We start from the raw sequence: 21,546 nt of genomic DNA on the forward strand, positions 1-21,546 counted from the left end.
GAAATATGAAGTAATACAGTGACAAAAAAAAAAAAAAAAAAAAACCGAAAAATTAAAAATTATAATTAAAAATGAAAAACGAAATTTGTATAAAATGAAAAGTTAGGAAAACAAAACAAACAAAAATCCCAGGTATATATGTGGAATAAATTTGTAGTTTCATTTCCATAATCAAAACAATAAATAGCCGAAAAACTATATTTTCTGATTCAACGGCAAATATATACACGCACATCGTATTTACTATTGTATCAAAAAACCTATATATATATATAAGCGCGCGTGCACACATAACAATTCAAAATGCAGGCAAAATTCATAGAGTAATCAATAAAATAACTAACATGAAAACTTAAAAATCTATAAAATAACTAACACGAAACTTAAAATATAATCAACTTGACTGTAAAATAGCTCAAGAAAATTGGAATCTAAACAAAATCAAATACACAAAAAGAAGGAGAATGACAGAAAGAAAAAGAACAGAAGAGAAAAAAAGAAGAGAAAGAAGATAAAAATGAAAAATGAAAACGAAATCGTAGAACAGGAATTGATTTTCCAATGAAGAATAAAAACAAAAACCATATCATAGAACAAGAATCAATTTTCCAATGAAGAACAGAAATGAAATGAATATGAAATCGTAGAACAGGAATCGACTTTCTGATGAAGATCAAAAACGAAAATGAAAATGAAATTGTAAAATAAAAAATGATTTTTCAGTAAGAACTCTCACGCATCCTGGTTACGACAATGACTGTCATACTAATTTTATCGCCGAAGGCAGAGTCACATGCCATTGAAAAAAGAAAAAGAAGAGAAGAATAAACATAAATTTTAAAGTGACAAATGGTAGCATCCAAATAGGTAATAAAAGCCCAATTAAGTAAAAGAGTAATAACTAAATCACTAATAAAATATAACTTTTCATAAGGATTTTTTAAAAAAAAATTTCTTGTGGGCATTGGCCTCCACCTCTCCACTAGTTCTGCCTCTGATGCTATTATTGATTAAAGGTTAGTAACTTTTGGTTCTTAGTTTATGATTTTCTACACTAAAACAATTGTATTTTCAAAAATGGTTGATAAAACAAGTAAAAGTTACTTTTTATAATGGTGTAACCTATTTGTTTGAGATATCAAATAAGAGAAAAAAAAAAGCTGTAACAATAGATCTTTATTCTTTGACAAAGAGAAACTAAAAACCAGAAATAACAACTGTGCCAAACTAGTTAATTGTCATCATCATCCTTTTCCACAGTATGCTCTTGTTCTTTTGCCACCACTATCTCACTTTCCTTAGCCTTGTCTTCCTCATTTTCTTTCTTTTTCACTTTGAGAAATTGAATTAGCTCAACAAGCACAGTCTCTATTTCATCACTTCTCATAAGCTGCTCTGCAACTTCAGCTGGGGTGACTTGTGTTGTAGAAATGAATTCCTCAATCTGTTGAAACAAGAAATGATCATTAATCCCAAGGTAATTAGAAGCAAGAAGCCTAAACCCAGATGGGGTGCAATAAGACATGTGAACATGAACATCCATTCGCCCAGGCCTCAACAATGCTGGGTCAAGCTTTTCTTTGTGATTTGTAGTTAAAATTATGATTCTTTCATCTCCACAGCTTGACCATAGCCCATCTATGAAATTCAGCAATCCTGATAACGTCACCTGTCGGAGGATTTAATGGATCAACATAAAATTTTTATAAAGCTCAAATAATCCAAAGGGGCTTAAAACACACACACACACACACACATACATATATATATATATATATATAATTTAGTAGAATGTAATTTATTTTACTAACTTCTACTTTAAATTCATTAATTTAGTAATGTTTATTCTTTCTAAATTTGAAGTTTTTTATAAAATTTAGTAGAATGTAGTCAAAACAATTCTTTATTCCAACCATAAAATAAAAGTTTAAAATTTATAAATAAATAAATATTTATATAAATTCCTCTATATCATACAGCTATCTCAGTTTCCAAATTCTGCATCAAATCCCAACAACACGCAACGGTCAAATTAAGGAGAGAGTGACAAATTAATAGCTTTTAAGATAAATCACCATTAAACCTGTCCTTTTCTTTTTTAAAAATAGCTAAATCTTTAAATTGTGTTTTGATGGTTTCACACAGGACAATTTGGTTCATCTTACCAATGTAAAAGAATATGTGTATATATATAAGGTTAACCTAATCCCGGAAGGTACCCCACATGGCTTGGATTCAACGTTGAACTTTCAACATAGCCTTACAGAGGTAGCAATTAATTACATAACACTGTTAACATAGTCTCCCCATCAAATCAAATAAAAAATAACCCTTTAAGAATATAGCATAAAAGTTTTTGGTACTCGCAATAAAATATGTTTCCTAAGATCGAATTTATATTCTTTTTTTTATAAAAATTGAGATCGCTTAATTTTTATTGGTTAAATTCTTAATATTTATGTTTCGTCAAACCATTCAACCAAAATAAGATCGAAGGAGTATTAAATATTTGATTATGTTCTATGATTAACCATTTGATAAAAGTTTATGATTTCACATAATATAACAGTATTAATACAAATACAAATGTTAATGAATTTAAGATATAGATAACTTGAAATTTGAGTCCCCTCATTCTGAAAATATTAATGAATTATTAGATTATCCATATTCTGGACTTAAGTGGATTGAGACTCTTAATATACCAAAAACCAAAAAAAAAAATAATAATAATAATAAACAAAGTAATTAAGCTTAAAAAACAGAAGCATATATACCTGTTTTTGTGGTGGAAAACTATGACTATGTCGTGCCTCACTTGCTTCAGCCAATCGATCCTGCAACTCAATACTGCAATCTATATCCTCAACCACCAAAATTGACCGATTTGCAGTAGAAATAAGCAATTTTCTAAGATCAGAATTACTGTGCAACTCAGTCAACTCCAAGTCATATATATCAAAATTCAAATAATTCGCTATTGCAGCAATCAAGCTTGATTTTCCAGTCCCCGGCGGCCCATACAATAAATACCCTCTCTTCCATGCCTTCCCTACTTTTCTATAATAATCTTTCCTTTTCACGAATCTTTCAAGATCTTTCAAGATTCTATCTTTAAGCTCAGTTTCTAAAGCAATGGTTTCGAGAGTCGCGGGATGATCAAGATTCACTGGTTTCCATGCATCTGCTAAATTGCCATACATATGTTGATAGTCTACTGTAAAAATCTTTAAAGTCTTCTTTTCTTGAACTATAGATTTTGCTTCTTTAACAATATAATGCAAATAAGATTCAAGAACCATATCTTTTTGTTTCTTTGGAAAACTAACCTCAAAATATCTTTCTTCTGATCTTAAACTGGAATTATGATCAAAAGGATGGTAATAGTTTCTTGATTCAACTTGTCTGCAAACAAAAACCCATTTGAATTTAACACCTTGAAAGATATCTATGATTTCTTCATTTCCTTCCACTTTTACTGTAAAATTGTTTTCTTTTTCGGATTTGCTTACTTTGAATCTTTGTGTTGATGGAGAGATTTTGCTACCCAAATAAGTCTCTGCGGCTTCATACATTTGGTTGTGTACAAAACCATCAAATTCGTCAATGACCATTGTGATTTGGGGAGAGAAACGATTAAAGAATTTGCGAACATTAGAAAAAAAGTAGTAATGGAACTCATGGGGTAAGATATCTTGAGCTACTGATCGCGCAAGCATAAAGGTGGCTGCCACAGAGGCCGCCGTGGATAGGACTGTCTTTGCGGTGGCTAGATTGGTTTCAGTTGAAGAGGAGGCCATCTTGTTTCGGTATGGGGTTTCTTTGCGGTAATGAAAGATTGCAGAGATGTTGATATAAATGGAGAAGGAAAGAAGACGAATGAAAAACTAGAATAAGAAAAGGTCAATAGTGATTGCTGACTTGAATACAGTACAAAATTGCAATTCCAAATGCATGATTATTATTATTATTCCTGGATTTTTCCTAGAAAATGACCGCTTTTAGAGTTGGAAACATAAATGTTTCAACCTTTTTAAGTATAGATGGATTATATGGAGAGGCAACTTGGATACGAAATTAATAACCCAATGTAGAAATATAGATCAACACTAATTAAGGACTCGTTTGGAATAAATTTGCTTTAGAAAAATTTATTTGAAAGTTTATACTTTCATATTTAGTATAAATAAAAATATCCCTTTTATTTTTAAAAAATAAATTTTTTGGAATTTCAATATAATAAAATAAAAATTTGTGATTTGCAAATATATTCTAAAGTTTAAGTTTTTTTATACCGATTAAAGAGTAAACTAAGTTTACAAATGCAGAATAAGAAATATTATTGTCGTTGTTGTTATTATTATTTAATTACATCAGGGTACATATGTAAGTTTTTGGATAATTGTTAACCATTATCTACCATATTAAATGGGTTTAGTTGCAGGTATCCGTGTGTACTCACTACTATTAATAATTATTTTGTTATTATTTCCGTTCCATAATATTTGTCTTATTTAATAAAATAGTTTGCTTAAAAATGCTTGTCACGTTTAGTTTCAAGGAGTAATAAATTTTTTTTTTCATGTTTACCCTTTGTTTATGATCAATAATTATCACTTTAATTTAATGATTTTTTTAGAAAATTAGTATTAAATTAAGGGTGATATAGTAAATTTACTCAATAATTTTTTAAGGAACGTAAAATTTTAAATGTAACAAGTATCATGAAATACGGTAATATAATTTAAATTATTTAATTATTAATTACCGTGTGAAGACCTTAAATCACATATAAAAATCAAATCTTGACTAATATTATGTATAGCAAACGTACATATTAATTGAGCCAAGCCAACTAACATTAACAAAAATTTCTTACCATGCTTGTGCTTAAGAAAGAATACGCTTATTACATGAATTCGCTTTGAATTTTGCAATTTTAGCTTTGTGGCAATTTGAAATTTACAGATAATCTATCATACACTTGAACTTGTAAGTTTTGGTAATATTACACACATTTTCGACACTAATATCAATAATTTTTAAGATTTTAACCTTTTATTTATAAAATATCGACTTGATATGTAGTTAGCACGACTTTTGGAACAATAATTTGTATAAATTTAACTTTTTGATGAGTTTTTAATTGATTTAATTTTGCAAGTGTTCGATAAAATAAATTTAAAAATTAAATTATTTAATAGAGATAATTTTATAAATTAAAGTATTTGAAAGGTCAAAGTAAAAGTTGATGATGTCATAAGATTAAAATAACGAAGTTTAGAGATGAAATTATATATTTGGCCAAAAAAGGATACTTTGGTTAATTAACAACAATAATTCTATAGAAGGTTCTAAAGTATGAAGCCTTGGAACTTAGGTGTTTAATGGAGTATTGCATGGGCAATAAGCAAACGAATAAATGAGACCAATTACTCTCGGACTAGGTTTTCTATGCGTGATGTTTGGTTCTTGGACTTGGGTTTTCTATGCGTGATCTTTGGTTCTTGGACTTTGGTTTTCTAAGCTTATTCTTCGGCAAATATCCATTTATCTCCGGAAATTATTTTTCAAGAAAAATTTTGGGCAAATATCCATTTATTTCTGAAAAATAACTTACTTTTGAAAAATATTTTTAAAGGAAAATATTTTTTAAAATAATTTATTTTCCGTTATTTGGTTACAATATTAAAAATTAGTTAAAAATATTAAAATCTTTAACTCATAAGACTATAAAAATATAAATAATAATAGAAATTTCGTATTTTTAAAATTTTTTTGTTAAATATGAGAAAGATATAAAAAATAGTACATTATGAAAGTCGTTGGTGACTGATAGTGGTGGCCGACAATGGCCTATAGCCGGTGGTGATGGCTAGTAGTGAACGTTGATCGATGGTAATAACTACCGATGATTAATAAATTAAAAAATATGAATTTATAAGGTTTTAATAAATTTATAAATGTCTGAAAAATGTTTTTTCTCTCTTGAAAATAAGAAGTCATTTTTCCTTAAAAATGACTCAATTTTTCTTTGACCAAGAAAATATTTTTCATTGACTTACTTTCTTGAATGCTTCAAACAATGAAAAATATTTTTCTGAAAATTATTTTATGGAAATAATTGGTGTTATTTAATAATACATAAGACAAATAACTACTCCCTCCATCCCAAAAAAAAAAAAGTTCACTTTCTATTTTCACACAGATTGAGAAATAACAGTTATTACGGTTAAAGGATAATTTTATTCATATAATTTTTTTATTATGTCATCTTAAATAACACAAGGACAATTATTATACTGGAATAATAAGTAAAAATTAGTGAGAGTTATTGAAAATAAGATAAAAATTTAATAAGGGTACAGTAGACAATTTAAGGATTAACTATAATACAAAAAGAAAAATAGACTAAATTCTGGGACAAACTAAAAAAGAAAGACAGACTACTTTTTTGGGAGGAAGAGAGTATAAGAGAAGAGCACTAAACATTATTTGTACATTTTAACAAAGGATAGAAGTTTAATTTGTGGCCTAGCCTTGGTGCTTCTGTTTAAATTTGCCATGGCAATTGCATGTATTTTCTCTGTTTATCCATGTGATAAATGATGTCTCAATAGATGTAGCAAACGGGATAGCTCGGGTGAGTTTGTTTTAAATCTCGATTCAGGTTGAAATAATAAATAAGACGGTCTAATTAAAAATTTAGTTCTAATTTCACAAATTTGATAAATTAATAGAAGAATTACACATATTATGCAGTCCATTATATTATTTTAGTCCATTGAACATCCTAATGCATAAAAAAGAGAGTTAATTCTGAGGAGATAAACGACTTATCGTTGGCCTTTTCTAGTTTAGCTTTCGTATGACCCATTTAAAAGTTTTACGTAGGCTTTTCTTATGTAAGATGAAGGGTTTGTTTGAATAAGATAAAAATAAATGTCTGACGTAATTTTTATTTACACTTGCTGTAATTATTGTGAGCTTAATGTTGGGAGTTCTGAAGGAAAACTTACACGTATAGATATCATTAATTTGGTGGTGTTATCACTGCAAAAAAATACCTTTGAGAAATAAAATGATAATCATAATAATAATAATCAAACATTAAAAACTTTATTTTTATTGCAAAAAATGCCCATAACAAATTCCCTACTTTTTTATTAGTAAGTTGTTATTTGTATTTTACATAAGCTAAATGCATAATTTAATCTCAAATTTATTATTTTAATTTCGTGTCATCCTTAATTTATTTTTACTTTGACACATTAAATACTTTAACCTATTAAACATTTTAACTTATAAAATCATTTTATTAAATACTTTAACTTATAAAATTAGATCAATTAAATACTCATTAAATAGTTGAAAAATATAAAAATTATTATTTTATAATTTGTACTAACCACGTATTAAATCGATATTCTGCATGTAAAGAAAAAAAATTTATAACATTATTGTTTGTAATGTGGAAAGATGCCTAATTTTATCAAACAACATAATTTTAGGAGTATAATTTGTAAGGGTTTCTCAATGTTGAAGGTTTCATAACGTAAAGTAATAAAATTTAAAAGTGAATTTATATATTTATCTATTTTATACAAGTATTTAGACTTTATAGAATGGATATAATTTTTCATTGGCCAAAAATGAGCTAACAAAAATACTATATTTTTTTGTTTTTTGTCTTTGTTTGAAGGCTATTTTTGACTTTATATCATATGATTTACCAAAAGTTTCCAAATGTCATATTTTATAATTTATTAGTTCTTTTACGACATATATCGCACGTTGAATATGCTCATTTTTTGTACTCGTTTAATTTTTTTACTTATATAATATTAAAGCATAAGTAGTTATCGAGATTAAAATAAATACAGTGGTTAATTTACATTACATTTTGCCTAAAAAATTTTTGTAATGTTATTTATAAATATTTAATTCTATTTATATAATGAAATTATCTCAAAATAAAATTCAACCTAATCTCTAAACCCAATATTCGACCCTTAATTTATACATACAGATTCTTAAAACTCAAATCGATGCCCAAAAAACACCCATTTCCCAATACTCAAATAATAATAGTAGTAGTAGTAGGTGCCCAAAAAAAGAAATTAAGTCATCACTCAATTCCTAACCTCTTCCCCAACCCCAAATCAATATCTATATATATTTATAATAAAAAAGTAAAAAAAAATATTTCTTATGCTAGGTAAAAGAAATAAAAAAAAATTGATTTGAATTATTTAAAAATAACATGAGTAGAATGATGATGGTAGTTCACTTTGGCTATAATGATAGTATTACTTATTTAATGTATCAGAAAAATGAAATATGCATATACACAGACTCTTGAAACCTCAAAAAGTTTAGCTGCACCTGTGCGTAGGCCCATTCCTTAGACCAAATCAATTAAAGAAAGATTTTTCTATTAAAATGATGTTGTTTTTGATCATTTGATAAAAAAGAATAAAATAATAATAATTTTTTAAAAAACTTTTTTGATTGAGTTGGTGAATGGGTGGTATATATAGCAAGTGTAGACAAATTTTATTATATTATTTATATTTTGTTTTTTACCTTTCATATGTGAAGGCTATTTTGGACTTTTTATATAATTAGTGACATTCTAGAAACCCTAGTAAATTTTTTGAAATGACTATTATATCCTTAAAAATTGAATATGAATTTTGTCATTCTTTTATTTTTCCTTTTCTTTTCGTATGCTATTATATTTTTTCTTATTCTTTTTCTTGCATATGAATATGAGTAGTTCTTATTTTATCTCTCTTTTACCATCCATTTATGTGTTTTTTTTTAATTTATTCTTAAATTATAAAGATGCTTTATTTATTCTATTATTTTTCTGGTATGATAAATATTTAGAATCCATATATGTAATTATTATCCAATTTCTAAAAACATTTTTTTTTAATTATCCAATGGGCCGAAATAATACTGCGGACTATATAACAGAGATAGTATCACTCCTTTAAACTTATCAAATTAATGAAAACATTTATGGTTAAGAGGACTCGAATTCGAGACCTCCTAACTAACCAAACCACAACAAATTGGCAATTTCTAAAAACATATTATATTCTTATAGGTAATAACATAATTTCTTATTCTTGTTGTCTATTTTAGAACAACTTCATCCTTAATTTCTCTAGTTCATATCACATGATTATAAAATAAAGATGAAAGATTAGGTGAATCTACTATTTTATTCCTCGATGTAGTCTATGCGTAACTTTAAATTCTAAGCAAAAAGGTACAATATCTAATATCTTCACATAGAGATTTTCTTTATTGTGCCTAACGATCCTGCCTAAGATCCTATGCATTCATGATAAAAAGTTCATACCCATAGCTTTTTTTTGTCTCGTTAAGACAAAACTACCTTTTTTTTTTTAATTATCCAGTGTCGAAATTCACTGTTCGAATAATTTAAATTCACAAGTAAGCCCATAAATGAATGTAAAGCGCTCTCTCCTGAATGTTTAAAGGAACTTTATACTCAAAGTTTGAATTCGAAGACTTTTAGTTAAGGGAGAATGGATTTCTGTCATTTCATCTCACTCCTCGTGGCTTTAAGACAAAACTACTTTTCCTTAGAATAAAACGACATCGTATCATACCCCATCCATCCTTCACATCCTCTAGATATTCTTTGTCTATATATAACCAGATTAAAACTATCATGACCATACTGAACCTTTCTATGGAAGATCATTATTTCCTTGTACTTATCGTTGTTGCTTTGTTTTCTTTAGCATATGTTGTCTCCAAAAAGGCTTGGAAAAGGGTTCCCGGCGATGCATGTCTGGGGGAATCTGCTCAAATCCCTGGCCGGCTCGGACTACCTTTCATAGGTGAAACTTTTTCTTTTCTTTCTGCAAGTAACAGTAACAAAGGGTGCTACGAGTTCGTAAGGCTAAGGAGATTACTGTAAGTGATAATTATTTCTATTCTACAGTCTTGAACACCATAGCTTTTATTGTTATATAGTCATCTTTTTTCTCTATAATGTTTTTGTCATTTGGGCTCAGTTGGATAATAGCGTTGAGCAATGTTTAGTTTTTTGATTAAATCATTATTTTAATTAATTATCGCGCTTGATAAAGTCATTGTCACATCTATTATAACGTTTAGAGTTTGAGGCAGTGTATAATGAAATGTTATCCTCATTAATATTTGACTTTTTATAATTTTTTATGGCGCTTATGCCAATCACTTGTCTTTGTCTTGTTCTCTATATTCATACATTTTTGTCGTTTTACACCGCTATATAAATAATTAACTAACTGACAGTTATTACAACACCTATCAGCTACTAGAACTGCTAAAATTGTAAAACATATATGTATATATATTATAAGAATATTGATAATTGTCGGATGAAGTTACTACAAGGGAAAAATCCATAAGTTAATAAACTATTGGTTTAAGTCTCCTCATCGATAAACAATGACTCAAACACCCAGTAAGTACTTTATAAATATAAATATACAATGTGATTTTAAAGTACAAGAAAAAAAAAAAAAAAAGTAACTTCAACACATATTGGTGTTAGATAATATAATATGTAGATATAGCCTGTGAGTTGCGTTAAGAGATAGAAATTCCATACTGATTATATAACAGAGTTGGTAGTGCTTATAGTGGGAAAAACATTTAATTTAAATGAATTGGATATTAGATGAAGATCTTGAAGAAAAAAATAAATTTATGACTTGCTTGTATATATAATCGAATTATGTTATATTAAAAGTCTGATGATACTTGGCATTCTCACAAAAGAATTATGTAGCTCCCTGAGCCCTTGAAAATGTATTTTTGCGCCACAGAAGTCTCAGAGAGTCAAAAATAAATAAATTTCAGAGTGTCATAAGGTTTTTTATAATTCAGGGAGGGATTAAATTATTTATTTGGCCTATGTTATTTATAAAAGTAAGGATTTTCTACAACTAATTCCTTTTGATTTGATTTAAATTGGACAATAATTTGATTGTATTTTAAAACCATATTCTTGTGTTTTATTTTAGAAGTTAAAATACTAATAAGTTTATTTTAAATTTAAATTTCATAATCTTAAGGGTGTATTTGATTAGAATTGTGTTAGATTTTCACATATTCCACTAGAATTCTACGTAGAGTTTTATAGAATTGGTGAAATTTTTTTATAGATTTTTATTGATTTTGATAAAATTACAATGATTTTTATATATCCGATCAAAATCAATTTCATGGCCTAATTGAACAAATTAAAAGGTTTTTTGAGCTCAATTGAAAAGCTGAAAAATAATAAGAGACCAAAAAGCAAAACGAGTCAACTTCTCTAAAATCGTTTTTTATTTATTAAAACCTTATCGCTGTTGGCAATGAAAAGTTTGCAATGGCCAACGTAGCCGTTGGCCATCCTGCGCTCGCAAAACAGGTGCAATGTGGTCAGAAGATCATGGACTTCTCGTCTTTGACTAAATGGTGACCATCTCGTCTAAAAATCATATATTTAAATATATTTATATTTTTTAATTTAAAATCAAAAATCAGCAACTACCGCTAGTTAGGACTTGCGTCGGCTATCGGAGCTCGTGCAAGGAGGCGATGCACAGCGAGACAGGCAAGATGCACGCTCCACCGCCTGTGGCTCATGGAGCCTGGCGGTCCTGCCACAATAGTGGCAGACTTTGGCACTTCGACTATTTGAAAGCTTTTTTAATTTTTTATTTGATTAAATCAATAAATAATTGAAATAAATATTTAAAGGAAATCAACCCATAAAAATTTCAAAAAATAATCAAATTAATATTGAAAAATTTACAGGAATATTAATATTACTTTTTATCAAAATATTAAATTCTCAGCACACGAAGTAATTTGAAATTAATCCAATTATTAATATAATATTTTACACGGTTAAAGGGTCTATATATTATATTAAGACTCTATTAGATTTTAAAAGATTTTTAAAATATTTGTGTTAGAGGATGAATTTATGAATGATACTTTTATTTATATCTACTACTCTAAAATCCAACGAAATCAATAATTTTATAAAATTCACCCAAATCGGCAATTTTTTTAATACAATCAAATTTAATTTTTATGGATTTTATAAGAGTCTGAATTGAATACTTCAAGTAAACTGAATCCAAAAAAGTTTAGATTGATTACCATTGAAATTTTAAAATCTTTAAACTCTAATAGAGTCCTAATTCAATACACTCCTTAGTAAAACAAGTTTATATTAAAAATTTCATGCCTAAACCATTAATTTATTAAATTCTTTTTTTTAATATTTATTCAACTTTTCTTTTGCTTCAAATGTTTAGTTATGTAAAGGTTTTTTTTGTTCTTATTTGGAATATTTCCTGTCATAGAGTGATCTAATCCAAAATTCACGAATTTAACCTAATTTAACCAAAATTAATGAGTTGCATAGTTGCAGAATTATACTATTTTATTTTATAAAATTTAATTATTTATTACATATGAAATACACATATAAATTCTACAAAAATTATATAATAGAAATAATCGCGTGCTCTTTGATTATTATATAGGGCATGTTCGGCAAAATTAACTATTTTGGCATCTGTAGCTATTTTAGTAGAGTTTTTAGCTGTTTGAGTAGATACACATTACAAGGGATTAACCTTTCATAAAAATTAGTTAAAACACTATGTTACCAAGCACTAAAAAAAATAGCATTTAGCATTTTCACTTATTAAACTACTAAAAGCTACTTAAAAACCTATCGTTGATAACAACCATAATAATGTTGATTGTGTATCATTATAAACCTGGGAACGAGGTTTTGTTGTTTGCTCTCTCAACTTGAACGTGATATGCAATTTATTTAAACATTAACTTTTTGTATAATTATCAACTTTTTTATAATTATCACCCTAATTTTACACCTAATGAACAAAAAACTCAATTTTTGGCAAAAAAAAATAATAATAATAAATAAAATAATAATTTTAAATATTTTTATTTTTAATAAAATAATAAGTTTACATTTAATGATAATAATTTTATCAATTAAAAAATATAAATTTCTTTTCCAAAAATTGGATAATTTTGTTCATTTGGTAGAAAATTAAAGTGAAAATTGTATAAAAAATTGATTTTTGGACAAATTGTATATACAAATTAAAAAGATTATTCCATAAAAACTAAATAAATAACCTGAGTGGCTTGCGACCCAAAATGGTGTGACCCAAATCATTTACCACCATAATTCTAAAGCTTATCATTAGATCTTTTTTAATAGCTCGATCTAAAGTGATTTTTTTTTTTCTTTCACTAAAAATATTGGTCATCGACTTAAATTCATGATCGTGGTAAGAAAATAGGTACGGGAAGTGCTTCAAGACTAGAATATTTGGAAAGATCCATGTGTTTATTCCAAGTACAAAGGGTGCAAGACATATATTCACCAATGATTTTCTAGAATTCAACAAAGGATATGTCAAATCAATGGCTGATGCTGTTGGACAGAAGAGCTTGCTCTGTGTACCGCATGATAGCCATAAAAGGATTAGGCGTCTCCTCTCAGATCCTTTCTCCTTGCCTTCTTTATGTAAGTTTGTTCACAAATTTGATCAAATGCTTACACAAAAGTTGAAGAAACTAGAACAAACTGGCAAAAGTTTTAAGGTGCTTCACTTCAGCATGCAGGTATATATATTTCTTTTTCACTTGGATATAATTTGCGGGAATGACTTATCTACACCAAGTGTATGTGTCTATCCAATACGCCAAATTAATTAAAATTTTAGTTCGAACGTGTAAAAGTGTTTTTGACTATTCATGGGAAAAAGGATAAAACAGTAATTAAGTTTTTAAAAATCAGTTTTTGATTGATTTGACGTATGAGTAGTCATATACCGGGTATAGACAACTCATAGTAGTAGTTCAACTAAAATATTTAAAGATTTTTTTTTCTGGTAAATTATTCTCATAGTTTGCATGTCTAAATTTAATTTCTTTTAAATATTTGTTTTTGTAGATGACATTTGATGCCATGTGCAATATGCTAATGAGTGTCACAGACGACTTCTTGCTAAGACATATAGAAAAAGATTGCAATGCTGTTTCAGATGCCATGTTATCTTTCCCTCTCATGATTCCTGGGACTAGGTATTACAAAGGCATTAAGGTAAGAAACTGATATTAGAATATACGAGTACACCTGAATTACTATCCCACGTAGTGCCGCATTAATGTATGTGGAAGAACTTTCCCACCTCTCCATAAATTAAGTAGAGCGAGTCGTAGTTTGAAGTTCGACTCAGAAAAAGCATGTCCAAACTTAGCTGTTTGAAATTTCTGATTAATAAATTGAACTAGTGTTCGAGTTAATAAATGAGTCATAATTTTTTTTACTATAAATTGTAGACGAGCCGAACTAGAGATTGAGTTCGATTTTTAAAGCTTGAATCGCGTTCACTCAGAACTTGAGTATTACTTTTAATGGACAAGGCTCTGCTCAGGTCCTTTACAGCGATATCATATAAATCATCTTTTCACTTTTCTTCTTCCTGGTAAATATATATTAACACTAATATGAATAGTTTAAACAGGCACGCCAAAGACTGATGAAAACCATGAGAGGGATAATTGCTGATAGACGAAGTGGAAGGGAGACTTGTGATGATTTCCTACAGTCTATGTTAGGAAGAGATTCTTACCCATCCAGTGAAAAGCTCGACGACGAAGAGATTATGGATAACATATTAACATTGATAATTGCAGGGCAGACCACCACTGCAGCTGCTATGATGTGGAGTGTCAAGTTCTTGGATGAGAACAGAGAAGCACAGGACAAGCTAAGGGTGAGGCTTTGTAAAATTCCTGTACCCAAGTCCTTTTAGTTACTTTTTCTTGTACATTAATAATTTACATTCAGTTATAAACTTTTACAGGAAGAACAATTATTGATAGCAAAAAATAAGCAATTTGCAGGTTTACTTAGCCTTGAAGACCTTCACAAGATGTCTTATGGTTCAAAGGTTAGAGAGCATTATTAACAATATATTCGAATACTCAAGACAGCTTTTTCTAGCAGTTGGTGCATACTAGATTCTCACTTGATCAAAAGATCGAGTCATAGAATCAAGATCAAGCGGTTGTTTTTAACATTAACATTATACTTTTGCATTCTGTAGGTTGTCAAGGAAACATTAAGACTATCAAATGTCCTGTTATGGTTTCCAAGAGTTGCAGAACATGATTGCATAATTGATGGCAAGTAATTTCCTCTAAAATTGCTTCTTGCAGCCAAATATCTTATTAATTGTCTAACAAAAAATGATTTTAAATCATATGAAATGAAATTTCTTATTAATTAATTACCTTTTCTTCTCATTTTTTACTTAGGTTTTGAGATAAAGAAGGGATGGCATGTAAATATTGATGCAACCTGTATACATTATGATCCAGATTCCTATGTGAATCCTATGCAATTCACCCCTTCAAGATTCGATGTAATCAATTACTTTGTTAATGAAATTTAAATATTTTATTGATTTATCAGATTGCTTTATTTAGTTTATAATAAAAAAATAGATTAAAATTAATAGAATTTATCAATTCCAACTATTTGATATAAGATCTATGTTTATATAATAATTATCTATATATGTTCTGGTGTGTACAGGAAATGCAAAAGCCATATAGTTACATACCTTTTGGATCAGGACCCAGAGCTTGTCTAGGAATGAACATGGCCAAAGTGACAATGTTGGTATTTCTACACCGGTTAACTAGTGGATACGAGTGAGTGATTCCTACCTTTTATGCCTAATTTATATCAATAGCCATTGGATTTACACTAAAATTAATATTAATTAAATTGATTACATGGATTCAAGTTTATAAATTTGAACACTAAATTTATAATCTGCATGTTGTAATAACTTTTAAAATTTTAACTAATTTAATAAATTTAAAGGAGGTTTACTTCTTATTGTATAACTTATAATTTCAGTTAATTTGTTTTTCTAACGAATAAAAAAAATCATAAATGAATTTAAGAGTCAATTTAATTTTTTTTTTTTCCTGTTTTAAAATAATCGAATGATTAGTAGCTGCCACGTCTTGTGCCTTGCAAAATATATTGAATTGATGTTGTATTTTATTAATTTTACTTATTTACTTTTAATTTTTACGTAAATATGAAATATAGCAATAAAATCTTATGAAATGTAAAGTATAATAAACATAGAGATCAAATAAGGAAGAAAAAAATCAATAAATATTTGAAAACATATATATTGTGAAGAGAATTATAAATTTCATTTAAAACGGAAAGTTGAGATCACAAGAAATAGGAGCTTTAATATTAAGAGAAAGCTCATAGCAATCTAAAAACAAGCATAAGAGAAAGCTTTCCTAATATATTTGAAAACATGTTAAGAATTAATTAAAATATTTTTATTTTTTAAAAATAAAAACTATAAGATGCATATTATTCTTGGAAATGGTTTTGAAATTGCATTATTTTAGTAAATATTTTTGCATAAAGTATTATTTTTGTCATAATAACCCATTTTCTTCACTAATTATTTTAGATTTTTTTGTCATTTGTGCAGATGGACAATACACGATCTGGATCCCAGTCTAGAAAAGAGGGCACACATTCCTAGACTTAGGAGTGGTTGTCCCGTAACATTAAAGGCCTTAAATTCTACTACCTCTGTTCCATAATATTTATTCCATTTGAAAAAATAATTCATTCTAAAATACTTGATACGTTTGTAATTTCAAGAAGTAATAAATTTGTTTTTTCCATATTTACCTTTTATATATAACTAATAATTATTACTTCAATTTAATGGTATTTTTAGAGAATTAGTATTAAATTAATGATAATATAGTCAATTTACTCAATAATTTATTGTAACTGAGACAAATTTAATGATTTTGTTCAAAGATGTGAAATTCCAAATATGATAAGTATTATGGAAAAGATGAATTAAAATGGAAACGAAGTAAATATGTTCCTTTGTTTTGGCATTTCTCTCTCCATATCTTAAATTTTATATTGTATTAATATTGATGTAATTTATAATTTAAGTATTTATAAGGTTTAAGTTATATTTTATAAGTTATGTTAAATTAGCGTTTAAGCTTACACAATTCCGTTTGCATAAATTATACAAGACGTGATATTGTGATGTATGAAATTTGGGCTTTTGGGGCCAATCAGATCTGGTTGGACTTCTCATTTATGTAAAAAATAGAACTCATAATTAAATTCATTTTAACCACAATTGTCTTCAACCATATATAAGGAAAATTTCGTTTAAAAATTAATTTGAAAAATATTGCTTTTATTCATTTATAATAATATTATACTATATGTACTTTCAAAAAAAAAAAATATTATACTCTATGCAGTATGAAATGGTTAAATGGCATCTTCAACTTTTACTTTGACATATTAAATACTTCAATTTATAAAATTATATCAATTAAACACTTTAATTTTCAAATTTATTTTATTGAACAATTCAACTCGTAAAATTAGATCAATTAAACACTCATTAAAAAGTTGAAATTTATGCAAATTATTATTTCAAAAGTCATGCTAACTACATATCAAGTTGATATATTAGTGTCGAAATGTGTGTAATATTACCAAAATTTACAAGTTCAATTGCATAATAAGTCATCCGCAAAGTTGAGCTTGCTATAAGATTAAAGTTGTAAAGTTTAAGGGTGAATTTATGTATTCAGCCATTATAAAATAGATAAATGGGGAATTGTTAGATGGATATGGCATTAGTCATCCCTAACCTCTCGCAGTTTATATTTAGGGTGAGTTCTTTTTTTTTTTTTTTTTTTTTTCCGTCTCACTAGGACACAAATAAAAATTACCATCTCTATTTAATATACTATTTTTATATTTTTTAAAATTAAAATAATAAATTAAGAGTAATTTATTTTTCCAAAATTTAGTAACTTTTCCATCATTAACAAATTCTACACCATACACAAGATTAGAAATGTTTACCTAAACAACAGAAAGTTTAAAAATAGTAATCCTTAACTACAGCATTCATTTATTAGTTAACAAAATTTCCAAACTATACATATATAAATACTGATTGAAGCAAAACATTATTTGTGCAGCTATGGGTTCCTTCAAAATAGATTTTCCTTATGTTATCTCTGTTTTCATTTTTATTAATTTATATTCATGTTATGCACAAGATCTGAAGGCTTGTAAATTTGATCAAATTTATCAATTTGGAGATTCACAATCAGATCCTGGTAATTCTATTATAGAGATTCCTCAAGCATATCATGCTAGGCCTCCCTATGGCATAACCATTAACAAAGCGACTGGCAGATCAAATGATGGGAAGTTAATGATCGATTATATCGGTGAGTTTACAATTTAATGCCTTAAAAATATTATTCTTACATTATTTTTTCATAGTTTCTTTAAGAATTTAACTTGTAATAACAATGAAAAGTATTGGGATAGCTAGGGCTGGGTGATCAAACTCAACTTTAAGATTTGGTTTGATTTTTTGAACTATTAAGTTTGGTTTGATTCAATATAGAATTATCTTATCTACAAAGTGTCTCATCGAGGAATTGAATCAAACGGGCCCTCTTTATGGGTATTTTAGTGATAGATTTCATAGGAACTAGACGATCCTATTTGGTAAATATTAGGATCAAATATCTAGCAACAAACTCCTGTCTTCTTTTCATTACAGTATTTCTGAACAAGTTCTGGATAACAAGTGTAAAGGCTTAATCAAATATAATCTCAGTTATTTTTTTCTTTTAAAAAAAATCTTTTATTCGGTTTGGACCGATTCATTTCAATTTGAATTAAACCATCCAAATGTCTCTATAAGGATAGTTTCTTGGTTCTTCCGTTGTAATCTTATGGCGGTTCCATGGCAGGGGCATGCAATGGAGGCAATTGCGCTATTAGTTTTTATATTTTAGTGAATATAATTAAATTATTTATATATTTTATGAAATTTTGCAGCTGAATCAGCTGGTCTTCCCTGGATTGAACCATATGAAAACCCTAATTCAACATTGGTCCATGGAGCAAATTTTGCTGTGGCTGGCGTGACTGCTTTAAGAGTTGAAGACCTAATAAAATGGAAAATTCCACTTCCTTACACTAACAGTTCTCTTCTTGTCCAACTTGAGTGGTTCGACAAACTTATGGCAAAAACTTGCCAAACGAATTGCAAAGATAAGCTTAAATCAGCACTTTTCGTGGTTGGAACAATTGGAGCCAATGATTATGATTTTGCAGCTTATGAAGGAAGAGGTGTAGGGGAGATAAAGGACGTCATGGTACCTGGCGTTATGAAAAATATTAAGCAAGTCATCGAGGTAACTTGACATTTAACTCTTGTAATAATATTACATCATATGATTTTGATTTATGAGTTGTATTTTATGATCATTTAATTACAGTCTTTTGATTAGAATTTGTTTAGATAACCTAATTAAATGTTAATACTTTCTTCACATTTGGATTGCTAAACATTGTGAAGTTGTGCCGATTAGATTTATGCATTTTGTAGCTGGATTTATATTGATTTATGGTAGAGAAAAGAAGGGAGAGACAATTATGCTTTGGGGATTGATATCATTTGATAATAGGGTGAGCAATTCTCGGTTTCTAATCGTGAATCGAACTAAACTGACTCATTTCGATTGGATTCGGATAATTATTTTAGAAATTTGGTTATCGATCAGTTTAGTGCGTAAGGCTGTTTGGTTTTTGATATTTTGTTCGAATATTATATAAAACAAACCGATTTATTTTTAAGTCCAAAATAATTTATTTGGTTTAAAATAATCGAACCAAACCGATTTACTTTGTTTTGGATCAGTTATTATATCATGTTTTTTCTAAAGGAGTTATTATACCATTTAATTTCGGATTTGGATACTATAAAAATAAATTTAGATAAACCAAACCTAAACTAATTCAATTTGGTTCAATTTAATTAATGGAATGCTCATCCTAATTTGATGGTAGGTAATGCAATGATTAAATAGTATTCACCTTTATTTTAATTTATTACAGGAAATTATCCGGTACGGTGCTGTTCGAATAGTTGCACCAGGAGTTTTTCAACTGGGTTGTACCCCAAGCTTGCTGACATTATTTGAAACAAATAAAACTGCTCTTTATGATTCACTTGGATGTTTAAAAGATTATAATGATCTATTTATCTATCATAATACTCTTCTCCAAGAAATGCTTAAGGAATTGCAACAGAAGTACCCTGATGTAACAATTCTGTACGGTGATATTTACAGTGCCCTACAATGGATTTTGGAAGACCTTACAAAACTTGGTTAGTGATTTCCAAAGGCTTTTTTAACCTTATTATTGCGAAAAATAGAGTTTAATTATATATATTTTTTAATAATTTATGTGCAGGATTTAAATCATTTAAACAAGGTTGTTGTGGGACTGGGGGTAAATATAATTTTACTCCTGGGCTTAAGCACATGTGTGGAGCTCCAGGTGTACCTGTTTGTCCAAATCCTAGAGAGTATGTGTTTTGGGATGGTGGACATTTTTCAGACCAAGCAAATAAATATTTGGCAGAATGGCTCCTTAAAGACTTGGTACCTAAACTTAAATGTAGTCCTTGATGATAAGATATCAAATTGATCCAAATCAAGAGGTAAAATAAATTAGTTTAAACTTCTAAGATCTAATTGAATCAGTGGATTCATTTCTGTATCTGATTTTTCTAGTTGGGTTGCTTCTCCATTCTTTATTGTTCTACATTTGATATGCTTTGTGAATAAAATTTTACATTTTTAATCTAGAAAAAAAAAAAGATTATTTTCCACGTTTTAACTTTTGATTATATTTTAAGATTTTATTAAGTTTACTAATTAATTAATTAATATGTAATGACATAAATAACACTTAATATAGCCCATCATCACATTGATTTTGTAGCAATATTTAATTAAAGTATTTGACTGTTGTGGTTATATATATACACACACATAAACACATTAATAATTTACTAATTTCATAATGAGCAATGCTAGATGGCACATGCCGAGCTTGGCACAACAAGAATCAAGGAGAATCTTTGGATATAGAATGCTCATATTGCTCTTAATAAAATATTTTTTCTGGAAATTTGAATTTGAAAATTATTCTCTCTCTTTTATTTTAATAATGATAAAATTACAAAACCACAATCCCTAAAACTGCATTTTTAATAACTTGCTCTAATCACTCTCTCTCCTCTCACATCCCTAACCCCAAAAACCTTTTCACCCAACAAAGGCTTTCATCTTCTTCCACAAACGCCACTGGGGAGAAGAATTGTTATAGTGACATGAATCCACCGAAGAAGAAAGCCAAGGTATATGTAGTTTTTTGTGGAATTAAAACTAGAAATTTTGATTCTTGGCCAAAGTCCGAGTCTCAAGTATTAGGGGTCAGCAATGGCCAATACAGATCCTATGAAAGTAGGGACGATGCTGTGAAATTCCATCATGTGCTTT

The 21,546-nt window shown here is 28.1% G+C and overlaps 3 protein-coding genes across 3 annotated transcripts; 2 read left to right on the plus strand and 1 right to left on the minus strand.

Moving 5' to 3' along the window:
* Positions 1-1,143: 1,143 nt before the first annotated feature.
* Positions 1,144-3,944, minus strand: LOC105650331 (AAA-ATPase At3g50940). Its single transcript, XM_012237215.4, has 2 exons — positions 2,778-3,944; positions 1,144-1,669 (listed from the first exon to the last, which is right to left on the minus strand). Exons 1-2 carry the CDS (start codon positions 3,798-3,800, stop codon positions 1,232-1,234), a joined length of 1,461 nt encoding a protein of 486 aa, XP_012092605.1. The 5' UTR covers positions 3,801-3,944; the 3' UTR covers positions 1,144-1,231.
* A 5,765-nt stretch (positions 3,945-9,709) lies between these two features.
* LOC105650507 (abscisic acid 8'-hydroxylase 1) lies at positions 9,710-16,725 on the plus strand. Its single transcript, XM_089719912.1, has 9 exons — positions 9,710-9,957; positions 13,371-13,695; positions 14,027-14,176; positions 14,601-14,852; positions 14,943-15,029; positions 15,186-15,264; positions 15,397-15,503; positions 15,677-15,795; positions 16,611-16,725. Exons 1-9 carry the CDS (start codon positions 9,710-9,712, stop codon positions 16,723-16,725), a joined length of 1,482 nt encoding a protein of 493 aa, XP_089576038.1.
* Positions 16,726-18,130: 1,405 nt separating this feature from the next.
* Positions 18,131-20,806, plus strand: LOC105650519 (acetylajmalan esterase 2). Its single transcript, XM_012237433.4, has 4 exons — positions 18,131-18,408; positions 19,031-19,389; positions 20,093-20,366; positions 20,453-20,806. Exons 1-4 carry the CDS (start codon positions 18,156-18,158, stop codon positions 20,668-20,670), a joined length of 1,104 nt encoding a protein of 367 aa, XP_012092823.2. The 5' UTR covers positions 18,131-18,155; the 3' UTR covers positions 20,671-20,806.
* The last annotated feature ends 740 nt before the right edge of the window (positions 20,807-21,546 follow it).

The sequence above is a fragment of the Jatropha curcas genome, chromosome 4 (genome assembly GCF_041381405.1).
Source record: "Jatropha curcas cultivar XTBG-Jc1 chromosome 4, XTBG_Jcur_1.0, whole genome shotgun sequence".
Lineage (NCBI taxonomy): Eukaryota > Viridiplantae > Streptophyta > Magnoliopsida > Malpighiales > Euphorbiaceae > Jatropha > Jatropha curcas.

Excerpts from the sequence above, each read along its gene's own strand:
- LOC105650519 (XM_012237433.4), top strand. The coding sequence starts at position 18,156 with ATGGGTTCCTTCAAAATAGATTTTCCTTATGTTATCTCTGTTTTCATT. Across the intron at positions 19,390-20,092 it reads ATATTAAGCAAGTCATCGAG|GAAATTATCCGGTACGGTGC; the intron begins GTAACTTGACAT and ends AATTTATTACAG. Across the intron at positions 20,367-20,452 it reads GGAAGACCTTACAAAACTTG|GATTTAAATCATTTAAACAA; the intron begins GTTAGTGATTTC and ends ATTTATGTGCAG.
- LOC105650331 (XM_012237215.4), bottom strand. The coding sequence starts at position 3,800 with ATGGCCTCCTCTTCAACTGAAACCAATCTAGCCACCGCAAAGACAGTC. Across the intron at positions 1,670-2,777 it reads GTTTTCCACCACAAAAACAG|GTGACGTTATCAGGATTGCT; the intron begins GTATATATGCTT and ends ATCCTCCGACAG.
- LOC105650507 (XM_089719912.1), top strand. The coding sequence starts at position 9,710 with ATGACCATACTGAACCTTTCTATGGAAGATCATTATTTCCTTGTACTT. Across the intron at positions 15,030-15,185 it reads AGATGTCTTATGGTTCAAAG|GTTGTCAAGGAAACATTAAG; the intron begins GTTAGAGAGCAT and ends TGCATTCTGTAG. Across the intron at positions 15,265-15,396 it reads ACATGATTGCATAATTGATG|GTTTTGAGATAAAGAAGGGA; the intron begins GCAAGTAATTTC and ends TTTTTTACTTAG.